This window comes from Podarcis pityusensis (genome assembly GCF_964106645.2).
Source record: "Podarcis pityusensis genome assembly, chromosome: 6".
Classification (NCBI taxonomy): Eukaryota; Metazoa; Chordata; class Lepidosauria; order Squamata; family Lacertidae; genus Podarcis; species Podarcis pityusensis.
The window spans coordinates 37158862-37173549 of record NC_138030.1 but is presented as its reverse complement, the minus strand read 5'-3'; the positions used below and the strand labels follow the sequence as shown (position 1 = coordinate 37173549).

Below are 14688 nucleotides of genomic sequence, written 5' to 3'. Positions count from 1 at the left end.
ACAAAGCAGAGAGGTGAGAGGAAGTCACGGAAATAAGTAAACGGGAAAACGGTTTTAAAGGTTTAATTTGATTTTTTGTTACCTTTTTATGGTGATTTTTTGTCTTTTGTATTTTTCTTTTGTATTGTTTGTTTTTTGTATAAGATGTATGTGATTTGTTTTTCTTTTTCTACTTTTTTCTTTTTCTGTAATTTTTAAAATTGGAATAAATATTCATTAAAAAAAAAGAGAAAGAGAGGAGGCCAGAAATTACAGGGGGGGGAAAAAAAAGAATTCCCACAAGCCTTTCTCTAGTTATTTCTTTGCTAACCAATTCCTTGTTGTTGCGGCTGTTTGCTACCTGCAGTGGTCCGACAACCAGAACTTTCAGCTGCACCAAGCCTTGCAGAGCTCTGAGACTGAACGTGCCCAGCTCTATTCCAGAATTAATAATCTGCAGGAAGACTACAAGGTCACAATTGAGTGTCTCAGTGTAGTGGAAGGTAAGACATTTGTAGAGGAAACGGGAGATTGGATGCTGACTGATCTGGGTGGGTCTTAGGCAGAGCAGGAAAATGAAAAGTTACAGGTTTCCAAAAATAAATAAATACATGACCCTTAGAACTAACCTGCTGTTTTGAGCATAGTGTCAACTGTTAGGTTTCAGTCAGTTATTTTTAGGGGGAAGGAGCTAATTCAGATGTTGGTGAGTAGCAAGTGACACAGCCCTTATTTACAGCTGTACCTCCTCTGAATGAGCAGAGTAGATTGCTTGTCTGAAAGATGACTCTAATGTCTAGCTTGGAAGCTAGACTGAGGATACTTCTTACCAAAAGTGTTAGCTTTCTACATGCTGGGCTAGAGATTATTGTGAGCAAGCAATTGTCTGTATGCATTCAGTCATATGGACGATTGTACTGCATACCTCCCTGAACATGTGGGTATTTATTTTTTGTTTTGAATATGCATATACAGCCTGCCATGTAAAATATATCCAGGCAATGTACAAGAAGTCAAAGTCAGGTCACTTCCTCAGGAAAAAACAACTTTTTGGGAAACGTGGACCCTATTTCTGTTTGTGCTGGGAGCTGCTTGAGGAATACCAAACAAGGTATATAATGTGTAGATCTGTTTTCCCCATCTGAGCAGCGGCAATAACACATTTTTGATTCCTATAGTTTCAGTAAAAGCAAAACATTTACAAATTGCAAAACCACAGTGTAGTGCTGCCCCCTCAATTTCAGTGGGCTAGAGCATGTCCCACCTGAATACAACTCTGACCTCTGGTGGCAAATACTGCTGTTTGGGAGAAGGAAAAGCCCTGCATGGCGTCAACTGTGTTGTTCCTGAATGGTTTTGTTAATTTCAGGCAAGCTGCGAAGTGAAGAAAGAGATAAGCTACAGCTGGAGGCAACAATTAAACATTTGCACAGTAAGTAAATCATAGCGATCCAAAGAAATTGACAGTGAACATGCAGGACCACAAACAGAGCATTCACACATTGTGCTTCATGGTATAATAGCCCTGTTTAAAATCCCTCTGGGTATAATTCATTTGGTTCCTATAAAAGTGTAAATATTTGAGAGTACAGAGATAATTACTGTATACTTCAATTTTTACAGCTGTTTTCCTTTGCTACAGTCACTTGTGGAGAGGGACAGGAAGGGGGTGTTGCCAGCTGTACATCTGAATGTGGCAATAGTTTTCTGCTTATGTTTAATAATAGGTTGTGTCATTGAAAGGGTGCCCAGTAAGGGATGACATCATGAAGGATGCTTTGTGCAAGAGGATTTTTGCATATGACCACAACTCCCATGTTGGCAAATAACATGTACTTCTCATGTATACCACACGGAGCATTTGAACATGTGGTGCACAGGCAGGAAAATGTTGTATACATTGATCTTTGCCAAAATAGCTGAGATTTGTGCTCCCACGTTAACTCCTACTTGCAAAGGAGCCAGCAGTCCCCAAACATAACTTGTGAAGTGCACACATTTGATGATTCAAACTACCAAAGATCAAGAGATTTTATTTAATTTCTCAGAACTCCGTGGTTACTTGATTACCAAAAGAATAAAAGGGACAGCATTGCTCAGGTTTTTAACAGATCTACCTTTGGAGCAACTGATGAGCATTTTTTCCAGTCCCAAGTCAAGTCCAAAATACCTGCTGGCAGGATAAGGTGGCAAGTTATTTAAGGATGTACACCTAACCCACCATAATAAGTACACAGGTTGTTTCAGTGTGTGTCGATTCCCTGCTTGTCCTTTAGACTAAGTAGGGGTTGTTGCAGCACCAGTACAGTCTATGCGGTCTGCAACTGTTTGCAACACCTATGCAACTGTTTAAATTGTTCGTGAAAAACTGAATCGAGTTTTGGAGACAGAAAAGCAGTGTGGAAAGAGAGAAGCAATTGGTTCATGCAAACATTCTGCATTATGATCTGCTCTGGTTTCTTCCATTTGCAGATGGGATGCAGAATCAGTCCAGTTCACGAATATGAGATGCAAAGAATTCATCTAAACTAGTAGTGGGACTTCTGGGCATCTGGGATTTTGTGACTGGTACTCTAAGAACCACTCCTCGCAGGATAGGACTGGATCTAGACTCTAGGTTTATGTGTGCTCTCAGATTAAGAATCACAAATAGAAGCATTCAACATAGTGTGTATTGTTACTGGTCTGCAAAAGGCTGCTTGAAATATATATCAAACTGTTAGAAGTTTTCTCCTCTGTTGGCATGAAGCTGTATCTATTGGAGCAAGCTTTTATTGGAGCAAGCTTCTTGTACAATAAATGATTTTTGCTCAAACGTTGATGTCCACTTTGTTTTTGTTTTTAAAAGTAGTTTTTATTAAAGATTTTCTTGGGTTACGTAAAGGTAAAGGGACCTCTGACCGTTAGGTCCAGTCACGGACAACTCTGGGGTTGCGGCGCTCATCTCGCTTTACTAGCTGAGGGAACCAGCGTACAGCTTCCGGGTCATGTGGCCAGCATGACGTAAGCCGCTTCTGGCGAACCAGAGCAGTGCACGGTTATGCTGTTTACCTTCCTGCCAGAGGGGTACCTATTTATCTACTTGCACTTTGACGTGCTTTCAAACTGCTAGGTTGGCAGGAGCAGGGATTGAGCAACGGGAGCTCACCCTGTCGCGGGGATTCAAACCACTGACTTTCTGATCGGCAAGCTCTAGGCTCAGTGGTTTTTTCTCCAGATCAGTTACATTCTTGTGAGACATTAATGTTTTATACAGTACAGTATAAGGTTTGGGGAGAGATGTCCAGCTTTGTTGATTTTATCACATTGCTGATTTTTTTTTATTTTAAAAAAATAAACTATGAAGTATAAACAGAGGAGAGCACACTGGTGCTGTGATGCCTGCTGAGATTCCCAGATAGCTCAGAGAATTGTGAAAGTATCCATTTTGTTCTGTAGCTAGCAGGTCTGGACTCAGCTCAGCCAGGACCAACCAGTCCAAAGACCACCAAGGGGGGAGAGAAAGCAGCCTGGAGGACCAGCTGCAAAAGAGGACATCCCAGCTTGCTGCTAAGGAAAAAGAGGTGAGGAAGTGACTCAAGCAGCTAATGAGATTAAAGGATCTCATTGGAAGATTAGCTGCTATTTTCAAATGCCTTCCAATGCAGATCCGAAAACTCTGGATGGCAACAGATACCTGCTATGTGTGCATCATTTCAGTGTGCATACCTGATAACCACACGGCTGAAAACTCATTTAAAAAATAAAATAAAAATAAGCACATTGATTTGAACAGCTTGCTTTCAGCCACTTTTTTCCATTGGTTGCATCTGCATTCAGACGTTAACACTGAACGAGTGTTCTATCCAATCTGCAGGACTTTCCCCAGCCTATAGCCCAAATTTGGCCCCCAGGCCTCAGTTTTCCTGTCCCCATTTGAACTGGACTTGGTAGTGACAAACCTCTGTTAAATCACTGTAGTACTCAATGCCAGAGTAGGTCCACTGAAGTTAATGGAATGACTAACATCGGTTTATTTCTTTCTTTGGAGCTACTTAGAGTATAACTTAGTTGAATGCAACCCATGGTGGTGGCATTCTGGGTTTATCAGGGAAGGAGGCACTCGGGTATTGAGTAAGAACCTTCCCTCTGCTTGCTGCTCCCTGCCCCCACTGCCTTTTTCCCAGCCAGACTCACCTGTGGTTAGTTGGAAAGCATTGGGAGTATGCCGACTACATGGATTGTGCTGCAGGTACATGAGGATTTAACACACTTTACCTCCATCCTCCTTTTGCTCTTGCGATTGGATACCCCAGATTTAAACATATTTAAATCTACTGCACTCATGTCTAGTTTGGCTGTAAGCCAGTGTTCGAAACTCCCATTGTTCTGGGCACACTTTGCGACAGGGAATTTCATTAGCGCGAGCAGTTTCTGAGCTCTGGGTGCAGTACTGAGGCCAAGTTTTCAGATTAAAACTGCAGAGTGGAAGGAAAGGAGGACCTTTTTCTGCCTCCCCACTTATATCTACTCTCTGAAGCCTCATACGAATATTAGGGGGGTGGGCAAGGGAAGGACTAGACCATGTAAAAGATGAACACAATATTTTAGCTGCAGCTCATTCATTTTCAGCTTTGTATTTTTATTAAAAAGTGTGCCTAGACATTCCATTATTTTGCCCATAACCTAGGTTTAAGGTGTCATTTAGCTCCTAGCTTTTATATCTCAGTTTCTAACACTGCTCTAAGCAAATGCCGAAAGGTAAGGGAGCCACAGGTAAGCCTGTTACCTGCATATCCGGAGTTGTGAAACAGCTTGCATTCCATAGTTCAAGGAAACAAAAAATATAGTTTACAATTTTATTAAAAGATTCTTAGAAGGATCTGTTCACAATTGTAAAATATTTTATTAGCAGTGTAAATCTATGGCACACAAAAGGTGGGAGTTTTAATTACAGGCTGTAGGCATATGAACAATGGACATTCTAGCCCTCGTTAGATTTTGATTGTGGGCAAATATTCCGTATCCTGCTGGGAGTCATTCTCAAGAGTCTTTACATGTTCTGAACATTTTCTTCATGAGATCATTGCTTCCTTCTGGAACAGAGTATTTTCTGAGTACATGCAACTTGAGTAAGAAGAGAGCAGAAGGGACATTTGAAAGGTGACTTAGATGCTTTTAGAGGTTATTGTTGTTTCTGTGCTTTATAGAAATCATAGAATTGTAGAGTTGGAAGGGACCCTGAGGATCATCTAGTCCAACCCCATGCAATGCAGGAATATGCAGCTGTCCCATATGGGGATCAGTGAAATGAATATTCATAGCAATGTTCCTATCAGTCAGAGCTCATCCTAAATGACCCACATCAAGTGTAAGTTTTCTTTCTGTTTTGGAAGAAGCATCTTCCTGGACATGTACGGAACAGCAACCAAACAAAAAAAGCAGGCAAACATCTTATGTGCAGATTTCCAAATTGTGATTCCCTAGGACAAGTCAGCTTGAAAAAAACAAATCACTGCTGATTCATGTGACCGTAATCATTTTGAAATCCTGCACACAGCATGCAAAAATATTGCCCAGGATGGCAGCTGCACACTTTTGACTAGCTGGTTGTGGACAGCCAGCAGATAAGTTTGTTCAGGTGGCTCTCTGGTGCCTACTTTGAATGCCTGTATGAATTGGCTTTGAGAGCTAAAAACACAAAACAAGGGACAGACTAAGGCTATTAAAAATAAAGGCTTCACAATAACTAGAAACTCCAGATTTTTCAAACCAAAGTTTCTACAAATAGATGCACATGCGTGGTATTCTCCAATATTCTGAACTAAATGTGATGTCAAAGGCATATGAACCATCTTCACAGGACATCACACCCAATTGCACTATGCATGTTCAAATATTATTGTAGAAACAGCAAACCCCACTGTTTGCTAGGCCTTGGAGTCAGGAGGAGAGACCGGATACCATTTCTTTTTTAGGGGAAATTGTATGAATAGCAGCTGACAATGAATGCTTTTTGAAGACCATGGATTGAATCCCACAAAGTGATTGTGCAAATGGAAAGGTCTCTGCTCATGCAATGCAAACTCTCCCTCTCCCCTCTCCCTGCACACGGACCCCAAACTTGCTCTGGAGGGATGGGGGAGAAAACAAGCAGGTGTTTACAGGGGAAAGTTTACTTGCAGAAGTTGTTCTGCTCGTGCAATGACTTTGTTGAATTCAACGCCATGCCTGTTCATCAGGATAGGAAGACTTGTATCAATACACTTCATTCACAATAACATTTATAGGAAATAGAAGTCATTCAAGTTCAATGTCATTTTCTGGCATTACATGCTGCATTTATCTTATTCATAGCCTAAAACAAGAAGGAAGTTTTTAGCCAATGGTGAAGGAAGCCCTAGATATGCTGTGAAGTAAGGTGGGAGAGAAAGGCAGGTTTAGGACAGTAGAACTAACCACCCTGCTTCAGGATCAGGGATGCTCAAGGTGCCACCACACTAAACTTATTGGTAACTGCTGCCCTCAAAACCATTTGATAAAACCAGAGTGAACAACCATACTAAACACTTATTTGCTTTCTTGCCCAGTGCATAGATCTCTGTTGTGAGCTAGAGATTCTGAGTGACGAGTACCGCAGTTGCCTTGCCAAGTTACAGCAGTGCCGAGATGAGATCAATCACCCTCAGAGCAAAAAGACCAAAGTAGGAATTCACTCTGAATCTCCCCTTTGTGCTACCTCATACTGTTGATATAGTCTGTTGATAGAGCGTGCCATGTCAGGCATGGGCGTAGCCAGGATTTTTGTTGGGGAGGCAGAACCTCAGTTAGCAATGTATTTTCATTTTTATTGATTTGGGAGGGCAGAACCTCAGTTAGCAATGTATTTTCATTTTTATTGATTTGGGAGGGCAGAACCTCAGTTAGCAATGTATTTTCATTTTTATTGAGTTGGGAGGGCAGCTGCCCCCCCTCCCAGCTACACCCATGATGTCAGGTCAAAATGTGAGTCAGTGGTCTTAGATTTCAGCACAAACTCAAACAGTAATGCTAGGACAGCCATTGTGGACCAGCAAGATACAGGAAAGTGCAACTCTTTCAGGTTCACTAGAGTGGTGGGTTTTGGCAGTTCTTGTATTTTATTGATTATAAGTTCCGAATTAATCAGTCTTCAGCATCTATGCAATGAGTCTCATTTGTTGTATTTGCAAAGTGGGGAAAATATTCTACTCCCAAAAATTCACTAATATCACCGTTCCATGCAAATAGAACCACAGACTTTGTTGGAATAAAATACAAAAGGGAAGTGTAGGAGAGACTTAAGTGTAGCTGATTGAATAGAGGGAGGAATTACAGAGACACATTATACCCTAGTTTGTTTATCTTATTAGATTTTTCTTTTTTCCCCCCCCAGAGATGGCAGGATCATTGGATTCCTCTACTACTGGTAGTGATGGCAACAGCTGTAGTATCCTACTTAATAAATTTTGTACCCTGAGTACAACCTACCTTTAGTTTTGCTTATGTTACTGTTTTTGCATTTTGGCGTTCTGAGTTGTCTACAGAGAGTGACTATTTTTGTATCAAACATGTTTTTAATTTCTTACAGAATTTTGAACTTTGCTATCTCCTAAAGGAGTTTGTTGGACTGCTTGGCTTTGTATGTTGCTTCATTTGGCTGTTCTGTTCTTTTTAATAAAAAAAATTTAAAGGCTACAATACATAAAGTACAGTGTCTGTCTGATGCATCCACCCTCCAGAGGGTTTTGAATGGAAACATCACACAATTGTCCCATAGCTTTAGAAACCTCAAAACCTGCAATCCTGCTATGTGCTGTCTGACCATGTAGGACAAGGCTGGGGAACCCATGTCCCATCAGATGTTATTGAACTACAACTTCCATCATCCTATACAGTCAAACCTCGGCTCTTGAGCGCCTCCGTTTTGGAACGTTTCGGCTCCCGAATGCCGAAAACCCAGAAGTAAATGCTCCCGTTTTCTAACGTTTTTCAGAAGCCAAATATCTGACACGGCTTCCACTTGAGTGCAGGAAGCTCTTTCAACCAATCGGAAGCCACACCTTGATTGTTGAACATTTCAGAAGCCAAACGGGCTGCCGGAATGGATTACATTCGACAACTGAGGTTTGACTGTACCAGTGGTCACACTGGCTGGGAGATGGAGTTCAACAGCTGAAGAACTGCAGCTTCCCCATCCCAGGCCTAGGAGTTGGGACTGGTAAAAAGAAAGAAAGAAAGAGCAGAAATATTTGTGGCTGGGGTTAACAAGGCTTCATTTTGAGAAGACTGAATGCAGGATGGCTTTCAAAATGTGGCTTTATATACCACCTATATATACACTGAGTCTGGGTACAGATACCCATAGAAATTTGCAAGTGAGAGCCTCCTGTCAAGGAAGATGGGAGCTGTATTCCATCAATATCTGGAGGGAACTGTATTGGCTACCCCGACTCCAATAGAATAAGAGCTGCACCATTTTCCCACTTCCTTTTCTTAAGCAGTGAGTCATACTCCCCAAAATACTTCTCAAATATGGCATGAGGAAAAAATGCTGCATTCCTCTGGATTGCAGCCCACATTTACAAGGCCACTGCTGCCAGAGCAACGACTTCATTTGTAATACAAAGATCTGCAAAGTCTTTCTGAGCTTTAAAAGCATCCTTGAGATTTTCGCACCACGCGTCAAGGCCTCTTTTCATGACGGGATACAAGAGATCTGGGATGCTAAAGGAGTAAAAGCGTACTCTAAAATCGTTGCTTATCTTACAGAACGTGGCTTGGACAGTGAACACCCTCAGTGGGGTCAGAGAAAGGCAATTGTCAAAGCTCTTCTGAACAGGGAAACTGTAAGCAGCAGGATAGCCCAGCAAGACACCAAAGAGAGTGCATAGATTCCACTTTGAGCAAAAGACCGCACTGGAGGAAAGCATCTGAGATGTGTCTGCTGCCTGGGCTTTAATATGATTCAGTATCTCTGACAGGTGACCTTTGATGAGACCCACGTCTTCCAGATCACAAAGGCTAGGGCATGTCCTGGAAGCAGAAACGTCAACAAAGGGGATGTTGTCCTTAAGCAGGATTGTCTCCAACCACAGCAGCATCAGCCCCAAGTTGACAATCAGAACATTTTCAGCTATGCTCAGAATGTGTAGCCGGCATCCAAACGGATTGATGGTCTGAAGCTGCTGAACGTAGCTTAGGATCTGAGAAGTCCCAGCAGAATTGTAATCGTACAGGAAAGCTGGCTTCAAGCCAGCGGCTACAGCCAGTATCTCGCCAGCGAGATTCAAGGAGGCTGAGCGGGATAAGACTTTCTTCTTCCCGATTCTGAGGTGCTGGCGGGCTGCAGCGATGAGGAGTTGAGGGAAGGGCTCGGCCATTCTTAACCCTGGGGGTAGAAGTCCTAGACTGGGTTTGCTCAGGGAACTGAATCACCTCATTGCATCAGGCCTTTAACCATCAGCTGCTTCAGCCTGGCTCTAGGAATAAAAATCACAGTAATCAATACAGCTAAGTAACAACAACCAGTGCACTTTTTATCTTTAGGAAAAAGGTGTCTTGATGAAACTATAGTAGAACTCAGGCTTCATGAGCATGTGGCCTCATTTAAGCCACAGTAGTTGCATCTTGGAAGTGGAAAATGGGTATTACAAAAATGAAAACCGATCAATCAGCCTTGCTGTAACAAGGGCTATAAAAGGGATTGAGGACTAAACCACATCCGCAGGCTCTCTGCGCCACTTCAGAACCAAGGACTAGCAAAACAGCCCACCTTCCAACAACCAATAAAAATATTTACCACTTCATCCTAAGATCAACCACCTAGACAGGCATCTCACCATTAAAACCTGAATTTTCTAGGTTCACTTCCCCTGCAAAAAAATGTGTGGTGGCGCCTGAAAGACCAACAAGCTTTCCTAGAGCATTTTCATTAAACGTTAAATATTAACCTCCGTCTGTGTGTATTATATATGCATGTGACACAGACGAAGGGAAGGCAGGGTAGAGACTCTTGTTAATATGAGGTCAGGAGTCTCAGCGATGGAAGAGATAAGTATGCCACATCCACCATTGTTAGCTATTCAAGAGTTGATAAGGACTTGGGGAAACAATTAAATTAGTGCACATAACAGATATAAACAGGACAGGGCACATGAACTTCCATTTGTTTTTTTAACTAGATCTTTTAACTTTACAGTGGTACCTCGGGTTACATGCGCTTCAGGTTACATACGCTTCAGGTTACACACTCCCCTAACCCAGAAATAGTGCTTCAGGTTAAGAACTTTGCTTCAGGATGAGAACAGAAATAGTGCTCCGGCGGCGTGGGGGCAGCAGGAGGCCCCATTAGCTAAAGGGGTGCTTCAGGTTAACAACAGTATCAGGTTAAGTACAGACCTCCGGAACGAATTAAGTACTTAACCCGAGGTACTATTGTACTGCCATTCATATGAGGATCACAGGGTAGTATCAAAACACAAAAGCACATAGTAACAAAAACAATACCCCCTGCCACACACACAGTTCAACAGGCCATAGATTGTTTAGTTAGCCAAAGGCCTGCGAGAAGAGCAATGTTTTTGCTTAGCACCTAAAGTTATGTAACTAAGGCACCAGATGAACCTCCTGGGGAGAGCATTCTGCAAGTAGGAAGCCACCGCAGCAAATGCCTCTTCTCTTGCTGCCACCCTCCAGACCTCTAATGGGGAATGCTACGAAGAAGGGCCTCAGATGATCACAGGGTCCCAGTCGTTCAAGTTTGTACTTCTGAAACACTTAAATAATTAGTGTTTTTACAGGCTGGATGGCTCAGTCGCTGGAGCATGAGACTCTTAATCTCCAGGTCATGGGTTCGAGCCCCGCACTGGGTTAAAGATTTCTGCGTTGCAGGGGGTTGGACTAGATTCTTTAGGGAAGTTTTTAATGTTTGGTGTTTTATCGTGTTATATTCTGTTGAGAGCCACCCAGAGCAGCTGTGGCAAGCCAGCAGATGGACAGCATACAAATATTAATTATTGTTATTATTAAAGTATATGACCTTGTGGTCCCTTCCAATTCTACAGTTCTAATGCCCTAGGTAAAGGTAAGGTAAAGGTACCCCTGCCCGTACGGGCCAGTCGTGTCCAACTCTAGGGTTGTACGCTCATCTCACTTAAGAGGCCGAGAGCCAGCGCTGTCCGGAGACACTTCCGGGTCACGTGGCCAGCGTGACGAAGCTGCTCTGGCGAGCCAGCACCAGCGCAGCACACGGAAATGCCATTTACCTTCCCGCTATAAAGCGGTACCTATTTATCTACTTGCACTTAGGGGTGCTTTCGAACTGCTAGGTGGGCAGGAGCTGGGACCGAAAGACGGGAGCTCACCCCGCCGCGGGGATTTGAACCGCCGACCATGCGATCGGCAAGTCCTAGGCACTGAGGTTTTAACCACAGCGCCACCCGCGTCCCAACACTAGTGCCCTATTATATTCTAATTTTTAAAGTTACCTGGGAGGAGAAGTCGCAGCTAGAGAGAGGCATGCCCTAGCAGCAGCCCAATTGCAATGCATGACTTTGTCTCCTTGTGGATTAAGCCAAAGCATTTTATTAGACCCAACGCCTTTCAGAATTAAGCAGCCCCTTCTTGGGGTTGAACTTGCCAGCAATCTCCAAAGATAAAACTTCTGTAGCAAAGGAGAAGAGCTGCAAGAATTTGAAGTCGCGACCACGCCTGAAGGTAATTTCTTAATTCTGAAATTCGGGGCTCTTATCAGAACGTGCTTCCCCGCCCGGCATCCCCTTCCCGCTAGGTGGGAGTGTGCATGTGTGAATGCGTGTGTTAATGAAGCATCCGGCTATGCGTGTTATCTGCACAGGGATGCTGCATCTCCTTCGGTTCCCTGAGCAACCGGGGTCGGAGTTCAGGTGCACAGGAGGATCCTCTACCGGAACATGAAGCGACGCCGGGCAGCCGGCCAACTGCTTCTCCCGGGCTCCCGCCTCTCCGCCCTCTGCACGCGCCTCACTCACCTCTCGCCCCGTTCCAGCCCGAGCATGCGCCCTGCCGGGCGAGCGGGCGGCGTTTCCGCTTCCCTCGCCTGAGCGGAGGAGGCGGACGCTGAGTTCGCGGCAAGGGGCACCGTCCGCGTAGGCGGCGGCTCTTAAAGAGGCAGCATCCCGCGGGTCGACGCGCTGCCGGGGCATGTGCAGAGCGCCGGTCTCGCGGACCTGCCCGGGTCGAGTCCGGCGGCAAGCAGGAGACGCCCAGCTGTGCAGATCCGGCCAGTCGGGAGTTAGGAGAAGCCAAGGCGAGCTTCTGCCGGCAGGCTCCACCTGGGAAGGTTGGCTCGGGGCGTGCGGGTCGCTCTCCCCGAATGGGAAACGTGGCCTCCGAAGTGTTGCTGGACTGCAACTCCCATCATCCTGGGCGTGGCTGGGGATGATGGGAGTCGGAGTCCGGCAGCAACTGCAGTAGAGGACCGGTTTTCTCACCGCTGCAACAAGCCCTTTTTATGGCTGCTGCAAGTTCCACTAGAACTGCTTGGGGACAGGCTGATCTTCTTCATCGCCTTGGTGTCTAGGAAATGAAACGTTATCTACCTTTTGCGTTTCTTTGGTATAGGGCGGAGAGGCGGCTAAGTTCTCGCTCGCAGGCTCTCAGGTTTCTGCATGGTTTCTCTTCCAGCATTTACCAAGTACAGTATTGTCAGTGTGTTCAAAGACTTTCGCACACATCACCTTACAGCAGCCCCATAAGGCAAGGCCAGTAGTGAGTCGTTCCAGATTGCAGACAGAAAACTTAAGTTGAGAATAATAATAATAATTTTTATTTATACCCCGCCCTCCCCAGCCAAGGCTGGGCTCAGAGCGGCTTACAAGCAATAATAAAAACAAGTTGAATGATTACAACTTAAAAACAACATTAAAATACAACATTAAAATATTGAAACATTAAAATATTAAAATGTAGCCTCCTCGCAGGAGGAGAAGGAAAAGAAAAAAGAAAGAGAGGGAGGGAGGGAATCAAATTGGCTCCAAGCCAAAGGCCAGGCGGAACAACTCTGTCTTACAGGCCCCGCGGAAAGAAATCAGATCCTGCAGGGCCCTGGTCTCATGAGGCAGAGCGTTCCACCAGGCCGGAGTCAGAGTTGAAAAGGCCCTGGCTCTGGTTGAAGCCAATCTAACTTCCTTAGGGCCCGGGACCACTAGGGTGTTGCTATTTATGGACCTTGAGGCTCTCCGTGGGGCATACCGGGAGAGGCGGTCCCGTAGGTACGAGGGTCCTAGGCCGTGAAGGGCTTTAAAGGTCAAAAGCAGCACCTTAAATCTGACCCTGTACTCCACCGGGAGCCAGTGCAGCTGGAAAAGCACTGGGTGAATATGCTCCCATGGCAGGGAGCCTCACTGCAGCATTCTGCACCCGCTGGAGTTTCTGGGACAGCTTCAAGGGCAGCCCCGCGTAGAGCAAATTACAGTAGTCAAGCCTGGAGATGACCGTCGCATGGATCACTGTGGCCATGTCGGGGCGGGAAAGGTAAGGGACCAACTGCTTGATGCGGCGAAGAATAATAGAGATAATAGTGGCTTAATTAAGGCCATCTGCCCCACATCTACGACTTTTAAGGCTGCAAACTTATGCAGATGTACTTGGAACTACGTCTCATTGAATGCAGTGGGGCTCATTTCTTCATTTCACAAGCAGTGGGCTAGTCAATAATAATAATAATAATAATAATAATAATAATGCCTTTGACTCAGGGGCAATTCACAACAGAAAAATACAAGATGAGAAGACAAAATGCAGAATAAAACAAAACAAAACAAAACCAGTAAATAATGCCCGTTCCCACAAACACATTTAAAAAGACATACAATGTTAAGCAGGATGGCCATCTGTCATGGATGCTTTAGCTGAGATTCCAGCATTGCAGCAAGTTGAACTAGATTACTGCCATCACATAAGGGGAGCACTTCAGGCCTCATATTTAAAAATATATATTTATTCAATCTAGAGCAAATATGAAGTCATTCAATAGCTATTAAAATAGCACTACTATAATGTTAAGAAGCATTTCTTATGCCCTCTATGGACAGTGTTCCCCCACTCACCCAGCTCTCCTGATTGCAGGGCTGAAACCAAACATTTAACCATAGCCTTTTTTGAAGCATTTTTTTTGTTGCTATAGCATCATACCAACAAAGCAGCTTTAAGCTGGTAATCCACCCCTTCACCTTCTCTCTCCTAAAGTAATTAGTATAGCATAGTTTTAGGGTTGTATTCCAAGTATTTATTTTATAAAATTTATTGTAAAAGAACTCAAAAGTGGTTTACGAAAAGATAACACCCTAAAATCAAGAAAAAATTACAAAGTAGCACTACGGAGAACAGTATGTCAGTGCAAGGATTTTTTTCCTGCACAACCAAACATTCTTCTGACCCTTTAGGGTAGCTTTGGGGATGGTGTGGGGTACACAGGGGAGGATGGGAGCCCTGTTGCATCCTTGCACCAACACAGATATTTAAATGCCAACCACAGTTCTACATTCCCTTGTTTCCACCACAAAATAACGGCATTTCGTCCAGAATTGCGCACAAATTAAAAATCTTCACACTCTCCATGCGTCTCCTGCAATTGGCTCAGAGGGCTGGGAGAACCCCCAGAACAACACATTAAGGGGGATCAATCCATCTGGCAAGCTGAAATTCTTGCGCAGATGGAATGTCTGTAAT

General features: G+C 44.2%; 3 protein-coding genes across 11 annotated transcripts in view; 2 read left to right on the top strand and 1 right to left on the bottom strand.

The window, feature by feature from the left end:
• Nucleotides 1-8528, top strand: part of TRAF3IP3 (TRAF3 interacting protein 3) — a 42786-nt gene extending 34258 nt beyond the window's left edge. For 4 of the 7 annotated variants that reach the window (XM_081009857.1, XM_081009855.1, XM_081009856.1 and 1 more), the window contains exons 12-16: nt 347-482; nt 1349-1411; nt 3418-3542; nt 6549-6662; nt 7373-8528. In XM_081009857.1, the coding sequence (XP_080865983.1) occupies nt 347-482; nt 1349-1411; nt 3418-3542; nt 6549-6662; nt 7373-7456 (522 nt within the window). In that variant the 3' untranslated portion in view covers nt 7457-8528. Of the gene's footprint in view, nt 1-346; nt 483-1348; nt 1412-2451; nt 2795-3417; nt 3543-6548; nt 6663-7372 lie in introns of those variants that run through there. The other 3 variants (XM_081009853.1, XM_081009852.1, XM_081009858.1) reach the window with 2 other exon arrangements.
• Nucleotides 7062-12643, bottom strand: LOC308479314 (UPF0739 protein C1orf74 homolog). 3 transcript variants are annotated; one of them, XM_081009914.1, is made up of 2 exons: nt 12558-12643; nt 7062-9458 (listed from the first exon to the last, which is right to left on the bottom strand). In XM_081009914.1, the coding sequence occupies exon 2, from the start codon at nt 9357-9359 to the stop codon at nt 8559-8561; it is 801 nt and encodes a 266-aa protein (XP_080866040.1). In that variant the 5' UTR covers nt 9360-9458; nt 12558-12643; the 3' UTR covers nt 7062-8558. The 3 variants fall into 3 exon arrangements, with proteins under 3 accessions (XP_080866040.1, XP_080866038.1, XP_080866039.1); XM_081009912.1 differs by lacking the exon at nt 12558-12643 and adding an exon at nt 11988-12340; XM_081009913.1 differs by lacking the exon at nt 12558-12643 and adding an exon at nt 11904-11941.
• The window catches only part of GUCA1B (guanylate cyclase activator 1B), a 63445-nt gene continuing 60251 nt past the window's right edge, over nt 11495-14688 (top strand). The window contains exon 1 of the mRNA XM_081009940.1: nt 11495-11694. The gene's annotated coding sequence lies outside the window, so the exon portion shown is untranslated. The remainder of the gene's footprint in view (nt 11695-14688) is intronic.